Here is a 15,046-nt window from a genome sequence, read left to right on the forward strand (position 1 = left end):
AAAAATGAATGCATTCATAATTGTAGATCACAGTACATGCCACGTCTTACTAAAAACTTGCTTACTACTAAATGTTATTGCAGAGGCTCTCTGTCCTCACAGGGCGATACAGCCGCATCCCTGTGCACCTGAGGCTGTTATTTGTCTACCTGAGGCACCTACAAACAGGCAGAAGCAATGATATGAGGGGCTCAAAGGCACTGTGAGAACAAGAACTTTGGAATCATATCTTCTTGTTAGTTTAAACCTGTGATCTCCACATTCGATTAGCTTAGGTTCCAATTTTTGTTTTAATTAGGAGAAATGAATTCAGAAGCTTCAGAAATGTAAAACAAGCAAATAAGCATCCATGAGCCCCTCCTTCCCCCATCCCAAGCATACCCTAGAGAAAGGACTATACATTTCAAAGCTCCAGCAGGCAGAATTTCTATTAAGCCTATATATCCACTGCCAAATTCTACAGAGAATTCAGCAACTCCCTAGAGAATTAGGAAGGAAAAAAGAACAACGTACACAAGTTACTTTCATTTAAGAGCAGCTGTACCAACACTGCTTCCCTCCTTTGCCTGCGCATCACTCCCGCTTAAGAAATTTACACTTGAAGGCTCAGAGAGGCAGGCGATGAGGAAGCAAGGAATATCACCCAGTCTTTGTCACTTAGAGGAAAATCACGAGCTCTCTGGGACAAGTTTAATGTACTTAAAGGAATTCTCTGAAGGTAGAAGGATGGACATAATGACTGCTCAGCACCCCTTCTAGGTCAAGACTGCTAAGCCACATTACTTAGAGTACAAACACGCTTTTGCTCAGTTAAGGTTTGTTACATGGCTCCATTTTGTTGTATAAATTTGAATAAAGAGGTGAAAAGTGTATGAGCAGAAAACAATCGCTAATTCCCTCTAAAGCAGCTGGTTAATGTGTGCAATTCCAGATGATCACCAGCTCGAAACTACACTTTAAAACTTTGTAAGAAATGTTTATTACTGATACTCAGGACATAATTTATAATACCATGGTGAAATTCACTTACACTCCATTTCAAGGGATCGTGAAAAGAAAATGTCAACTGTGGGGGAAAATATGCTTTATGGATATTGGCTTAAAACAGAAAGAAAACACACACACACAAGTCTTATTTTGACAGAAGGGAACAACCTGATGAATAGAGTAATGAATTCTTTTTTTAAGTAGGTAATAGGAAGGAAAAGGGAAGCAAAGCAGAGGCTGATATACTCTGTAACTTGGATAGTGAAGTCCTAGGCAATCTGGTCTTGACCACTGGTATAGAGACTATACTTTAAAAGCTGGTTTTAAAATATGAATTATGATACAGTTAAGAGGCTGGACATCCTAATATTCCATGGAGCAAATAGTAGTGACAGCAAGGTAGGAAATCATCTGAAGTGCCATATATTTATATTTATAATCTATGGTCTTCATAATAACTTCTGGGAGGTGAGTCTATTTCTGATTTGTTCCTCTATGTGATTTTAAAATCTGAAGCTCATAGGTTTCTGTGGTTGGTGAATCATCAGTTTTTTTTTTGTAGTTGGTTTTTGTAGTTGGTGAATCACCAGCTACAGTGGAGGCCAGTAGTAGGTGGCTAGGCTGAAAAATGCATCTTTTCAGAAGAACTTCCCCAACTTCAATCATGTCTATATTCTGATCATGTCTCTATTCTTACAGCCCCTATATGTCTGTATTTTTTTTACTATGGTCTTATAGGTCATGCAAAATTCTGGGAAACTCAGAATCAGAACATCTGGGTTCTAACCTGGACCATTCCACCAGAGGAGAACTTGGGAAAGGCATTTGTGGTTTCTGCCTCAGATTCTCATCCATAAAGAGAGAGGCTTGGACTATGATTTCCAAGGTACTTTCAATTATAATACTCTATGATTATAGGACCCTGTTTTGTATTTTGTACTCTGTGAGTGTCTGAGATGGTTCCCAAATGTCTGGAATGCGTATAACCTGTAAGTTCCTTCAGAGGGAAAATGTCTTCCTTTCTCCTAGGTATTCTCCCTTACAATGTAGCCTGTACCTAGGTCACTTAATAAATATTAGACTGAAGCAAAGTTGGTTGGGCTATGCATTTGATTACAGCTGGACTTGCTAGAGGTTGCTGGAAAAATTTGACCCTATACTTTTTTTTCTTTAAAGATTTTATTTATTTATTTTCAGAGGGGAAGGGCAGGAGAGAGAGAAAGAAGCATCAGTGTGTGGTTGCCTTTCACATGCCGCCACCAGGGACCCGGCCAGCAACCCAGGCATGTGCCCTAAGTGGGAATAGAACTGGCAACCCTTTGATTTGCAGGCCAGCACTCAGTCAACTGAGCCACACCAGCCAGGGCGGCCCTATACTTTCACAGGGTCACTGCACCTTTAAAAATGGTTAGATTTTTTAAAAAGCAAACGTCCTCCCAGCCTAGCCCCTTATTTCTCCATTCTCTGAAACAGACCCAAGAAAAAGTGAATGTTATCAAGTTATATGCAAACAAATTAGGATGAACATTCTGCTAATAGGGCAGTTATTTGTGTTTGGGAGAAGGAAAATTAAGGAAGAATGCTCTGAGCATTTTTGGCTGGGTTTTGAAGGGAACAGAGGATGGGTAGAGACCTGAAGATCAGCAGGTGGAGATAAAGATAATTAGCTATCTAAAGCATGGACTCACTTGGCAATAGTAATTGGGCCAGACTGAAAGGAAAGTTGGATACCTGTAAGGAGAGAATTAAAGAGATAAAGGTTAGAAAGTTTGGTGAGAGTCAGAGAGACGTGGTAATTATAAATTTGAAATCTGGACATGAGATCTGACAGTGGCACAGAATATTGAAAATAAGATATTTGGGAAAAGCTGATCATGTAGAGTAGAGACAGCAGATGACCCAGGCAGGAATCAGAGGCTTTTCTCAGTAGACCACTGGCATGCTACAGAGGGGACTGAGGATAAGCCAGGCCAGTCTAGCAATGTGTTCCAGACACCAGGACAACCACAGATGCAAAGAGTATAGATTCCAGGAAATCCATTAGAGGCTCCTGTGGTACTGTGGGAGGGACATGTAAGATCTGAATTCAGGTGGACCAATGGGACTAAGCATAAAGGAAGAAAAGGTGTAAAAGAGAAGTTAGGATACCTGACTGGCTGTGGAAGGGAAGGAAGAGTCAGAGCAGTAAGAGATGCCCAGAGAGGGGTTACCACCAATGCAAGCAGGGACATCAAAGAGGAGGAGCTGCTTTCTGGAGAAAGACAACAATGAGGTTAGTTTTAGAGAAGCTGGGTTTGAGAAGCCATTTCAGAAGGGGCCAACCTTTAATGGAAGACATGAATGGATGAGACAGCTGAAGCCACAAGAATAAATCAGAGTCAAGGAAGAGTGACGTTTCAGCTCTGAAAACAAATTCTATGTGCATGCTGGATCCCTAAATCCGTAAGAACAATTTTTTTCTTTTTGTTTTTTAACCTAGGAAGGAAACACAAGGCTGTTAGCATTCTGGGACACAGCTGAGTCTGCGTTAATCACAGCATGATTACCAGGACAGTGCTTCTCATTAGGACTGAGAGGTAAACTGAGGACTGAGAGGTGGACCAATGGGACTAAGACCACTTTAAGAATATATGATCAAAACTACACTGACTTTCCTAATAGGCTTTACTCTCCTCTTTCACAGATGAGAATGATGAAAATTCATTTTTAAAAATGTATTTTTACGATGACTGTTATTCTGGTGTTTCTGAATGCTCAGTTTGCTTGCGTACATTAGGTTTCTCTGATTCCTACTAGAGGCCCATTGAGGGGCAGTCTGCATTGCTCTACGGGCAGTGCCTATTTCAGGAAAGGGGCTGACCATGGCTTACTCATGGTAAGGCACACCTCCAAGCACCTCTCCAGCCCACGCTGAGGCTGGGCCCTCTGCATCCATCCTGAAACTGTGTGAGGGACCCAGAGCTCCAGGATGCCAGAGTGGGGTCTGTTCTGTTGGACAGACCCTACCCTGCTTGAGAGGTTCACAGAATGCCTCAGCATGTGGTTTAGAGTTCCTCTCCAGAGACTAAGGCCAGCTTTTTTTTAAAACCTTTCACTCTGAAACCCAGAGAAGCAATTGAAACATATTAGCCTGGCAAACTTGGGATTTTAAATCAAATCAATTTCCGAATGAAAGGGGCACAGCTGGCAAACAGTTTTTAAAGCACTTGGCCTCTCCATAAAGAAAAACTTAACTCTCTCTAAGAGTGGTTAAAAATAAAGGTAATGGACTTCCAGTCAGTAACCAATCTCAAGTGATAGTTACTGGGGTTTCCAAGTCATTAACTTGAGGGGCAAGGATAGATGTGGAGACCAGAGAAAACTGAACCTTTGACAATGATTGAATCTGTGGAATAAGGCTGTAAATAAATCAAGGATGACAGACCAATAATGGATTAATAAAGAGAAGTGGGGAAGGCACATTCCTAGTATATAAGGATGAAATTATCAGGGGCAATGAGCAACTCTTATTCTCCTACATAAACTCTGCCTTGCTCTACGTGACAGCATCTGAGCAGGGATGGACAAACCTCCTGACGGAGCCCTGTGATGACAGCAGCTCCAGAGAACAGCAGGACAAATGAAGCCAACATGTGCACATGCCTGGAGACAGAGCGGTAGCACTCGTTCACTCAGACAATGCAAGTGTCAGGTCCTTGCTAGGCTATCATGGATAAGTGTGGGTAAAAGAGACCAAATCCCTGCTCTCACTGAGCCTACAGCCTAGTGGGGAAGAAAAATAGTCACACAATAACCACACTAAGGAAAGGGTCATTGCAAACACTGATGGAAGTTGTGAAGGGAAGTAGCTCAGTTCAGTGAGAATGGATAACAAAGTAATCTGATTGAGATGGGTGGTCAGAGCAGATTCTCCTGAGAAACTAGCCCGTGAGCTAGTTTCTCCCAAAGAATAACAGAGGTTAACCAGACAAATGGCAGAGTGCAGGGCTCCAGACAGAGGCCACGGGGTGTGCAAAAGCTCTGTGGGAGGGTGCGGCACGGTGCGTGGAGGGAGGTGAGAGGAAGCCAGGTGGAGGTGAACAGGGAGAGTGATGCAGGAAGGGAAGGAGCGGCAGAACGGGGCCAGACTGTGCAGGCACTCCAGGCCAGGTAAAGAATGCTGGTTTTCACCTAGAGAACCATTAGTGAGGAGCCAGCGAAGGGTCCTAAGCAGTATCATATCAGAGCTGTGCTTCAAAAATGCTACCCTGGCTACAGTAAGTAAACTTGAAGAGGGTATGGAGAGAATATGAGGTAGCAGTTAACAGAGTGGAACAGAGAAGGGAGATGATGGCAGCTGGACTAGTGTGGTCTTGACTTTTGTCATTATGAATGTAACATTAATATGAAAGTTTTTCCATAATAAAAGAAAAATCTTCTGACCATGTACATTTTAATGTGCTCACACAGCTCACTGAGAAAATTTTACTGAGGCATGCTTCATTTTATGTATGACAGGCTTAGAAAAAGTTATTATCCTCACAGAGTGATGTGGCTCCTGGATTAAGCAAGGCAGAGAGAAGGAGCTCTCAGCTTCTCCCTCCTGATCATTCGCCAGCTGAGGGAACTTCATTTCCTTCCAGCTCCTTCATCTGTCAGATGTTCTGGTGGGAGGAACCTCTCCACTGGTGGTTGACAGAACCTGCTGATAGCTCTGACTTTACAACTCAGTTCACATACTTAGCATCAAAATCTACTTTCCACATGGCTTCCAATATATGGGTAAATTTTTGCATAAGACTTTCTGCAATATAGAAGATAAGCCCCTTGTCTAGATACACAGGTATGAGTGACTGACTCCCTAGTGATGTTTTCTATAGCAAAATATTCATCTATTCCTGGTACTTCATTACCCCATAAGCAACAGTTTGATTAACAGGCATCTCCAAGTCTGGTCTAACAGACAGATGCCTTCTGCAGGACAGGCTTTGATAGCTCACCATTAACACAGGGGTCTACCTAGTGTTGGACTTGTCGTGTGTGTGTGTGTGTGTGTGTGTGTGTGTGTGTGTGTATGTGTGTGAGAGAGAGATCTAAATTCTGTTATTTTTCATTTTCATTTTTTGCCAAACTCTTACAGGTACATGTTCTTTTATCATTCAAGCTCTAAAATTTTTGAAAAAATTAACACCAATGTTTGCCCTTTGAAAATAAAACATAGGAAAGAACATGACTGGCTTTTTTCATTTCTGTCAGACGCTATGTAGAAAAATGGAATTAAGTATGAGAAGAGAAAACATCTCCCCAAGCATTTTAAAAGTGGCAATTACACAACCAGAGCCCATTAATTGGCTGGCACTTCAAGAAAGAACAAGCAAGTGCACTTCTCCAGCCTCACAGGGAGGAGAGCAGCCCGTCTGCTACCACGGCGGGCACTTGCGAGAGGCAGTCATATTTCAGTGCAGGACTATGTGACAGTCAAGAGCTACAATCTCATCCTGGAAATGAAAACTTGGCACTAAATATGAACTTCTTCTCATCAGCAGTCTCACTGGTGAAGACATTTCCTCCTTTAAAACCCACTTTTGTTTTATTGCATCACAGTAGTGACCTCAAGCCAGAGGGGTCACTACTACACACAACCCCCAGGTCACATGTTCAGCAGTGACCTCCTGGAACCAACCCGAGACTTTTGTTAAATGTCAGGCTAAGAAACAACGCTGGAAGAAGGAAAGCTTTTTCAACTTTATTGCTAACATCATGAAAAAAGATGCAGAAAATCACAGGCAAGGTAAATAGTTTAGATTTAAATGTGCTGTTTTTCAAACCTGCTACACTTTGGAAGAGTTTACTGAGGCTGTAAATCTCCACCTTTAATTTATCTCATCACCCTCAACTGAGGCACTTAGAGAAAGAAACATGGCCCCTCGTTCTAAGATTCCTAGTAAACAGTGATTAGAACCAGCTACAGAAACAGACCCCTGAACAGAATGTTAACCTTCCCCAGGACTAAAGGACAGTATATCAGTGAGGGGGACACACTGCTTCTCAGATAGGAGTGTCGTCATGCTGAAGACCAGGGAGCAACAAGCTGACCGCACAGAGGCCTTTCCAGGTGACGCAGAGACAGTCCAACTGCTCCTCAGGTACAGTGTAGCAACTGTCTAAAGTTAGGATGCTGTCTAAAGTCAGAAATCACCTAAAGTTAGAAACTGTCTAAACTTAGAAATTGCCTGATCCAAGGTGATTCTCCAAGTTCTCAGGTAGGCCAGGCTCCTTTGAAAGGGAAACCCACGTGGAAATGGACTGCTAAGGTCGAGCAGAAGAGGTGCTCTCAGAGCACTGGGCTTCCAGAGGCCCACGGGGAGAAGCACAGGAGTCCTCTTCAGGGAAGCACAACCTGTGCTCCGTGTGAGTGGCTTCCAGGTTCTGAAAAGCTACTAGAATATCACTATGGACGGCACTTATTTAATTTCTCTAATTAATTGCTGACTGAATAAACCATTCTACTCTGCCAGCATATGCTACTCTGGCAAGGACAAATATCTATAAAACATTTGTGGCTGCAGTAAGACAAAACTCTCTTTCAAATAAAGTTTTCTTTTTGATTTTAAAATAAATACATGTAAATTGTCAAAAAATGTAGAAAGCTAGATAAGTCCATAATCTCAATACACAAAGGCAGTCATTTTTAACATTTTGCCATATTTCCTTCTGCCTTTTTCCATAATTTTATTTCCTACTTGTGATAATACTTCTATAATTTTGTACCTTTGCTTTAGAAAATCTTATTATATAAGTATTTTCTTAAGTTATTAAAAACTCTTTACATCATTTTTAATGAACACTTAGGTTAAATACAAAAAGAAATCTGGATAGTATATCTATCAAGGAGATACACAGTTTGTGAGAAAATTAAACTAAAAGCTGGAAATACCAGGCAATTCTACTAACCTGACCACAGAATTCTCAAATGGAAATAAAAATTTCAGTATTATCCAATTCATTATATATAATCATTTATATTTGCCAAAATGTTTTCCAAGGTCATTCTTGGGCAGTTGATGGCTGAGATCATTAACACTTTGGCAGACAGAATTACTAGTCAATGGGACCATAACAAAGTGAAGAAACAGTTTGAAATGAACACAAATGAGGTCAATATGCTAAGGAAACACACACTGGCAGGAAACAAGACAGCTACATAACATGGGAGAAGCGCAGCCAGGCACAAAGAAAGAAACGGAAAGGATTTGGGTCAAGGGAGTATCAACAGCCTGTGCAGCAGAGCTTTAGGAAATTCAAGTTCAAGATGGCCCATACTGCAGGCACATTAACCTTTCTCCCTTCCTAGGAACCCAGTGAAGTGACATCAAAAAAAAGACAAAGGGAATATAGTCATAAAGGTGTTGCAAACTGGAGGGAGGGATATTAGCAAGTCAAGGCTTTGGTGAATTTCTGGAAAAAGGTAGATGGATGAAATATTCATAAATCTGAGGGAAACTGGGTAGATTTCCATACTGAAGCAAAGTAGACAGGATGAACCCACATACACCATATCATTGTGAATCCAAGGATAATGAGAAGATCCTAAAGGATTCTATTGGGAAAAATAAATTACTATAATGAATGAGAATCAGATTTATCAGATTTCTCATCAGCAATGTTAGATGCTAGATGGCAATAAATCCAAGCTTTCAAATTCTGAAGGAATTGAATTCTATACATAAACTATGTTTCATGCATGCAAAATTCTGAAAATTTGCTTTTCACATACCCTTTCTGAAAAAAAAAATCACCTATAGATTCACTGTATGTAATGCCCACGAGGGATCTCCTTAACAAAGACCTACAAAATTGCATTTGACTTAAGAGTCACCCAGCAGAGAGAATAGACAACAGCATGCCACTAGGGTAGCAGCAGGCATTTGACCTCAGGGGCAGTCCTTGTCATAGTCTACACAACTGTAGAGGAGTTATTCCTGCTGCCATGCAGGGGTCAACTCAGGTGAGAGTGTACGAAACAGGGCAGGTGTGGGGCCACTTTGGCTTAGAAGCCTCATATTTTAAAACAACTATTATCTCGTGTAATAGCTCCATAAACACAGATCCCAGAATTTTCATGATGGACATGCCTAGTCACAAAAGTCAGCTTACTCAGAAAATCCAAAGCTATGGCTTTCAAGTAAATATTTACAGTCCTCCCGGGACAGACGCATTCACCAATCACAGGTAATTTTTATCATAAACAATAGTGCCTAATGTATGGCTGACATTCCACATCTATCACATTTCCAGGGGACAGATCTAAAAAGGTAACCACTGGGTCCCAGGTCAATGTCTCCTGCAAAGGAAAAATGGGTTTTGTTATTAGCCTTTTATCCACATTCTACAAAAGAAAATCGAAGAAACAGTGGAACCAACCCAGATACAAAAGAAAAAGAAATTTTAAGATCACAGCTATAGAGCTGGTCTAAGAAGCAGTCTGTTCAAAAATTAAATAGTGACCAAACAGAGGCTTCTGAAACAAGGAAAAGAAAGCAACTAGGAACTCCAGAAAAACAAAGAGCTGGAGATAAAGCTTTTTATTTATTATTTGTGGAATAATTCTGAGCACTTGTAAGAAAATCGAATTTCTACTTGATCTGAACACAGTACAATTCTTCCAAGAGGGGTATAATTCCAGCGACACTGAATATTTCCCTCACTACAGATCTGTAGTGAACAATGTTTATGTAGTCATGTTACTATATTGAGTTCTCAGCAGCTTTTCCTTTTTAGGAGCAATTTATACTTAACACATAGAAGATGTAACTATAAGTTACAGAACAGAAAAATAAGTATCATAAATATTTATAATGCCAATGTGGTGGGACAGCTCACAGAAGATGGGGACAGACAGAGAAATGAAGGGATAGTAATTTCTTTATTAACATAGAAGGCATTCAAGAAATACTGTCCATACTTGATGTATCAAAAACCAGAGATTTAAGTATATTGTTTAACTTTAACAGGTAAGTAATAGCAGAACAAAACAAAACAAAAACTACACTAACAAAGATAAAGAGTGCTGCCCTGGATGGGTAGTTCCTTTAGTTAGAGCGTCATCCCAATGTGCCTAGGTTGTGGGTCTGCTTCCCAGTCAGGGCACATACGAGAATCAACCAATGAGTGCATAAATAAGTAGTTCCTTCTGAGGAGTGGAACAGAAGATGGGAAGGTAAAATTTTACTTTTCACTTATATGATTTCTATTATCTAAATTAATTTTCCATGTGCATGCTTTACACTAATAATAAAAAGACTGATGTCTGTAATCTTACTGTATTAATACAGACTTAGGATTCGACAATTTAGAAACAGTGCAGAAAATGAATAAACAAATTGGAAAGTGAAGTTTTTGAAATAAGGCGAAAGGGTACAGGATTAGATTGTGTATAAAAATCGGAGGTAAAATGTAATTTTATAAAGTCAGTCAATACACTTGAGACAACATGGATAAACCTTGAGGGCATTATGCTAAGTGAAATAAGTCAGAAAGAAAAAACAAATACCAAATGATCTCACTTATATGTGGAATCTAAACAAACAAACAAACATGAACTCAAAGAAACAGAAAAGATCAGCGGTTGCCAGGGGCAATGGGATAGGGGTAAGGAAGTGGATGAAAGTGGTCAAGGGGTACAAACCTCCAGTTATGGGAGAAGTCATGGGGATGTGATGTTCAGCATCATGATTACAATGACAATACTAAATAGTATTTGAGAGTGCTAAGAGATGGATATGTTAGCTAAACTCATTGTGGAATCACTTTTAATATATACATATATCAAATCATTATACTGTATATCCTGAACTTACACAGTGTTGTATATTAATTATATCTCAATAGTGCTGGGAAAAACCAAAATCATTCAATATAAAAACAGAGTTCTCTGTAACAGAAAATGAGCCTTTATTCTAAAAGCAAAGAACTTAATGTACTAACTAATACAGGAAAACACACACACACTCCAACCCCCAAAGAGCAGAGGGGCTCACAGGGAAACACTGGAGCATCTCATTCCCTAGGTATTTTTCAGAGGACCATAACAATCTGCCCTCATGTTATTTCTTGACTACCAGAGGGCAGAGCTGTGATCTATAAAGATCCTATAGAATTTCATTTGTAACATGACTTACATTCTTTATTTCAACTAAAAGCAAGCTACAATACTTGAAGCTAATAGACTCCTTCAAAGTATACAAGTTAAAAAGGAAAGGTTTCCTTTTCTAAAATCAAATCTGCATATCTTCTATTATAATTCTTAAGACTTAACACAAAAATGAAAGCCACAGTAGACTGAGGTCATGCCTATAAACCTAAAATCACAACATTTGGTTCCAATGATTCCTGGAGGGCTGACAGGCACCTGACTGCTTGCTACTACTCTTGTTCTTCTCATATATTATTTATTTATTAACTTATAAAACACTGCTGTAGCATCTAAGTGCTAACATACAAAGTTAAAAACATGTAAATTATTTACATCCATCAACTAATGGAAACAGAAAAGAAAAAAGAAAAAACAAAGATGTCGATAACTTAATGCAAACCTACTAGGAAAGCGTCTAATGAATGAATGGATTTTTGAATCAAGAAAAAACATTTCAGTAAATATAAAATAGTTATATATGTACCTAATCAGTAGTTAGTCAGCCAATTCTTATTTTAAAAAAACCACACCATAGAACACCTTCAACAGGGGAACATAAAAGAAAGAAGTAAGGAATCCAATTTGTAATACATGAAATGACGAGAGGGGTGATGGTGACCAGTGAGATGCGTAAAAGACGACAAGCGCTGAGGAAGCGGAGGATCTGGCCTGCGAGCTGTACAGCCAGTAAGTAATGACTCTGGACAGATGAATGGACTGCTGCTCGTGCGCCTTGAAGGCCTTCCTCTTGTATAAAAAGAGTTCTGGGAGCTTGGAAACAAATTAATCCCTTCATTTACTAGTTTTCATCCTCTATCTTGGTTTAGTTTTTTTTTTCTTTTTTTACTAATGCTAGGAGGCAATGCAGTACAGTAGAAAGAGGCTTTCATTTTCTACTTTTAAAATGGAGACAATACCCCACAAGGTGTTTTGTATTCAGGACAAAATAAGATAAAATATGTAGAGTACTGGAATACTAATTATTACATAATTATTGGTTTTCTTATGCTATGTCAGAGATAGCTATGAGATTTGTGCCCCAATGAGAAGTCACTGCCCAGCCAGGAACTGACCATATTTCCCAGCCCTACTAGTGCGACTGTGGCAACTGACAAGTTCTCTCTGGGGTAATGCAAGTGGGAGGGGTATTCGCAAAGCCCAGGCCCAGGCTGTTCAGAACCAACCAAATACACCTTCCCTCTGTTCTTTCCCTAGCTGCCAGTTAGACACAGGTGATGCTGACAAGGCTGTAGGTGATGGCAGAGCCACAGGAAGGATGATGCCTGGGTTCCTCCATCACCTGTGGAGAACATCCACGTGACAACCAGGAATGCCCATACTGACTGTTACACAACTGAGAAATAAACTATTGTGTGAAACCACTGAAATGTTGAAGCCACTATTTGTTATAGTAGCAAGTATTACCCTAACCAATATAAGCATGCTACATGATAACACTATGATAATGGTGAGGGTGTCAGACATTGCATCAAACTAGCCATCGTTAATGCAATTATAAAATCTTGGCCAAATAGTACATGAAAAGATGTTCAACATCATTAGCCATCAAGAAAATACAAATCCAAACCATAGTAAGATGCTACGTCATTCCCACTAGGATGGCTATGAACAAAAAGATAGACAATGACAAGTACTGGCAAGAATATGGAGAAACTGGAATCCTCATACATTGTTGGTGGGAATGCAAAATAGTGTAGCAGTTGTGGAAAAGTTCAGCAGTTCCTAAAAAACTTAAACATAGTTACCATATAACCCATCAATTCTACTCCAATTCTAGGTATATACCCAAGAGAACTGAAAGCAGATGTTCACACAAAAACTTGTACAGGAATGTTCAAAGCAGCACATTAGCTTAAAAGTGAAATAGTTCACATGTTCATCAACTGATAAATAGACAAACAAAATTTGATATATACATATGTATTTTTTCATATGATGAAATATTATTCAGTTATTAAAAGGAATGAACTGCTGACACATGCTATAACATAAATGAACCTGGAAAACATACTATGTGAAAGAAGCTGGGAACAAAAGATCACTTACTATGATTCCATATATGTGAAAGATCCAGAACATATAAATCCATAGAAACAGAAAGTAGACTGTTGGAGGCTGAGGGAGCTGGAGGGAGATGGGGAGACTGCTGATGGGTAGGTTTCTTTTGGGGGTGATGAAAATGTTTTACAACATTACGTGGTAGTGGTTACATGAAGAATATATTAAAACCACAGAACTGTATGGTTTAAAATGGTGAAATTTATGGCATGTGAATCATTATCTCAATTTTTAAAAAGATGAGCTGTTTGCTTTATCTTGCCTTTCAGAGGATCTGGCTCCACACTGAAAAGTGCTGTGCTCTTCTCGGGTAATGGCTGGGAAAGAGTATGAGGGAACCCTCCAGGTCTAATTTTGATCTAAGTACTAGCTACACAGGTATATACACATGTTCACATTCATTCTAGGCATGCCTCTAGGGTCAGAACTAGCAGAATCTTTCTTACTGGCTTCCCCCACAACCAGGTTAAGCTCAAACAGACCCAATACCCCATGCACAAAATGCCCCATTCGCCTATAAAAACCCAAGGTACAAGCTTTCCTTAGTTTCAATAACAATGTAGCTAACACAGAGACGAGACAAATATTTAAAGCTACCCCTGAAAATGGTATGAGGGTGGAGAATATGATAGAGTCCCAGAATAACTACTAAAGTGAGTATTGCATCTGCAAAATTCCCTAAGGAAGAAACAAGTCCTAAAGGGGTAGTGTGGGATGTGGGGAGAGGATACAGGACAGAATTACAGATAGAAAATACTATTTTTTCCCTGCTTAGGTGTCTGCCATCTTCAAAAATCAAGTTCAAATCACAAAATAAGGAGAGTTTGGTCTTATAACGTAAATTCTCATTTAAGTACTTAATAGTCAAAACTGAAGTGATCATCAGAATGTTTTCAAATTCCAAATAAGATAAAACTTGGTGATTCTATGACTCTTCCTTGGGACCTTCTGAATGCATTGGAAAGACTGTCTTTAAATTGGAATAAATTCTTCAAAGGACATCACTTACTTGCAGGAGACTTTCGTTCTGTCAGCCACCATGGTCCATTGCTGCTGATTGGTGGAAACCTCAATGTAGTAGCTATAGCTTCGATCGTCACAGTCCCAAAGCAACAACCTGAAGAAAGGGAAAACGTAAGAATGCTGTGAAATGTTCTAACGGGCTGTTTCCTTAGGCTGCAGGCATGAAGGGATGTGCCTACTCTCTCCTTCCCCCTGCCACCACCGCCGCCTCCGCCCAACCAGACTTTCAGGACAGGAGGAAGTATCAATAAGCCTCAAACAAAAGTTTGATGAGAGAAGATGGAGTTAATCTGCAGCAGGAGGTTTGTCTGTTTAGGACTTTATTTCGTAAGTCACCCAATCCCAGGCTGTCTCTGTCCCCCAAGTGGCAACACTCTTCTGACTAGATAGTTTATCAGGGAAAAGATGTCAGCAAATCCTCTTCCCAATTCCTTGGTCAGCTGTGCTGACCAAAGGTAATATCCTGAGACCACTGTTTATAGGGGAATCTGTGCTTTCTAATCAATTGGTAGTTTTGCAGTAACCTAATTATCACGTTCAGGTTCCTTGTCATTATTACCCAACTCTTTGTTTGCGGCGCTTTGGTAAGATTATCTGATTTGGACGTACAGGAAAACACACTCATTAGTAAAACTTTCTTATTATTTAAAAATTATTTATCTGGTCCTGTTATTCTTATCCCCTGCCCCGCTTTTAGCCCAGGTAAGAACCTAAGATACAGGATTCCGCGTCCACAAAGCTCAAAAGAGACAACATGTATACATGGTGACCGGAATGAGAACA

General features: G+C 39.9%; 1 protein-coding gene across 4 annotated transcripts in view; it reads right to left on the reverse strand.

Annotated features, from left to right (window-relative positions):
* The window catches only part of BTBD9 (BTB domain containing 9), a 454,104-nt gene that overhangs the window by 61,898 nt on the left and 377,160 nt on the right, over nucleotides 1-15,046 (reverse strand). For all 4 annotated transcript variants that reach the window (XM_045843294.1, XM_045843293.1, XM_045843295.1 and 1 more), the window contains exon 9: nucleotides 14,250-14,357. In XM_045843294.1, the coding sequence (XP_045699250.1) occupies nucleotides 14,250-14,357 (108 nt within the window). The remainder of the gene's footprint in view (nucleotides 1-14,249; nucleotides 14,358-15,046) is intronic.

This window comes from Phyllostomus hastatus, unplaced genomic scaffold (assembly GCF_019186645.2).
Source record: "Phyllostomus hastatus isolate PE091 unplaced genomic scaffold, TTU_PhHast_1.1 phas_contig_40, whole genome shotgun sequence".
Lineage (NCBI taxonomy): Eukaryota > Metazoa > Chordata > Mammalia > Chiroptera > Phyllostomidae > Phyllostomus > Phyllostomus hastatus.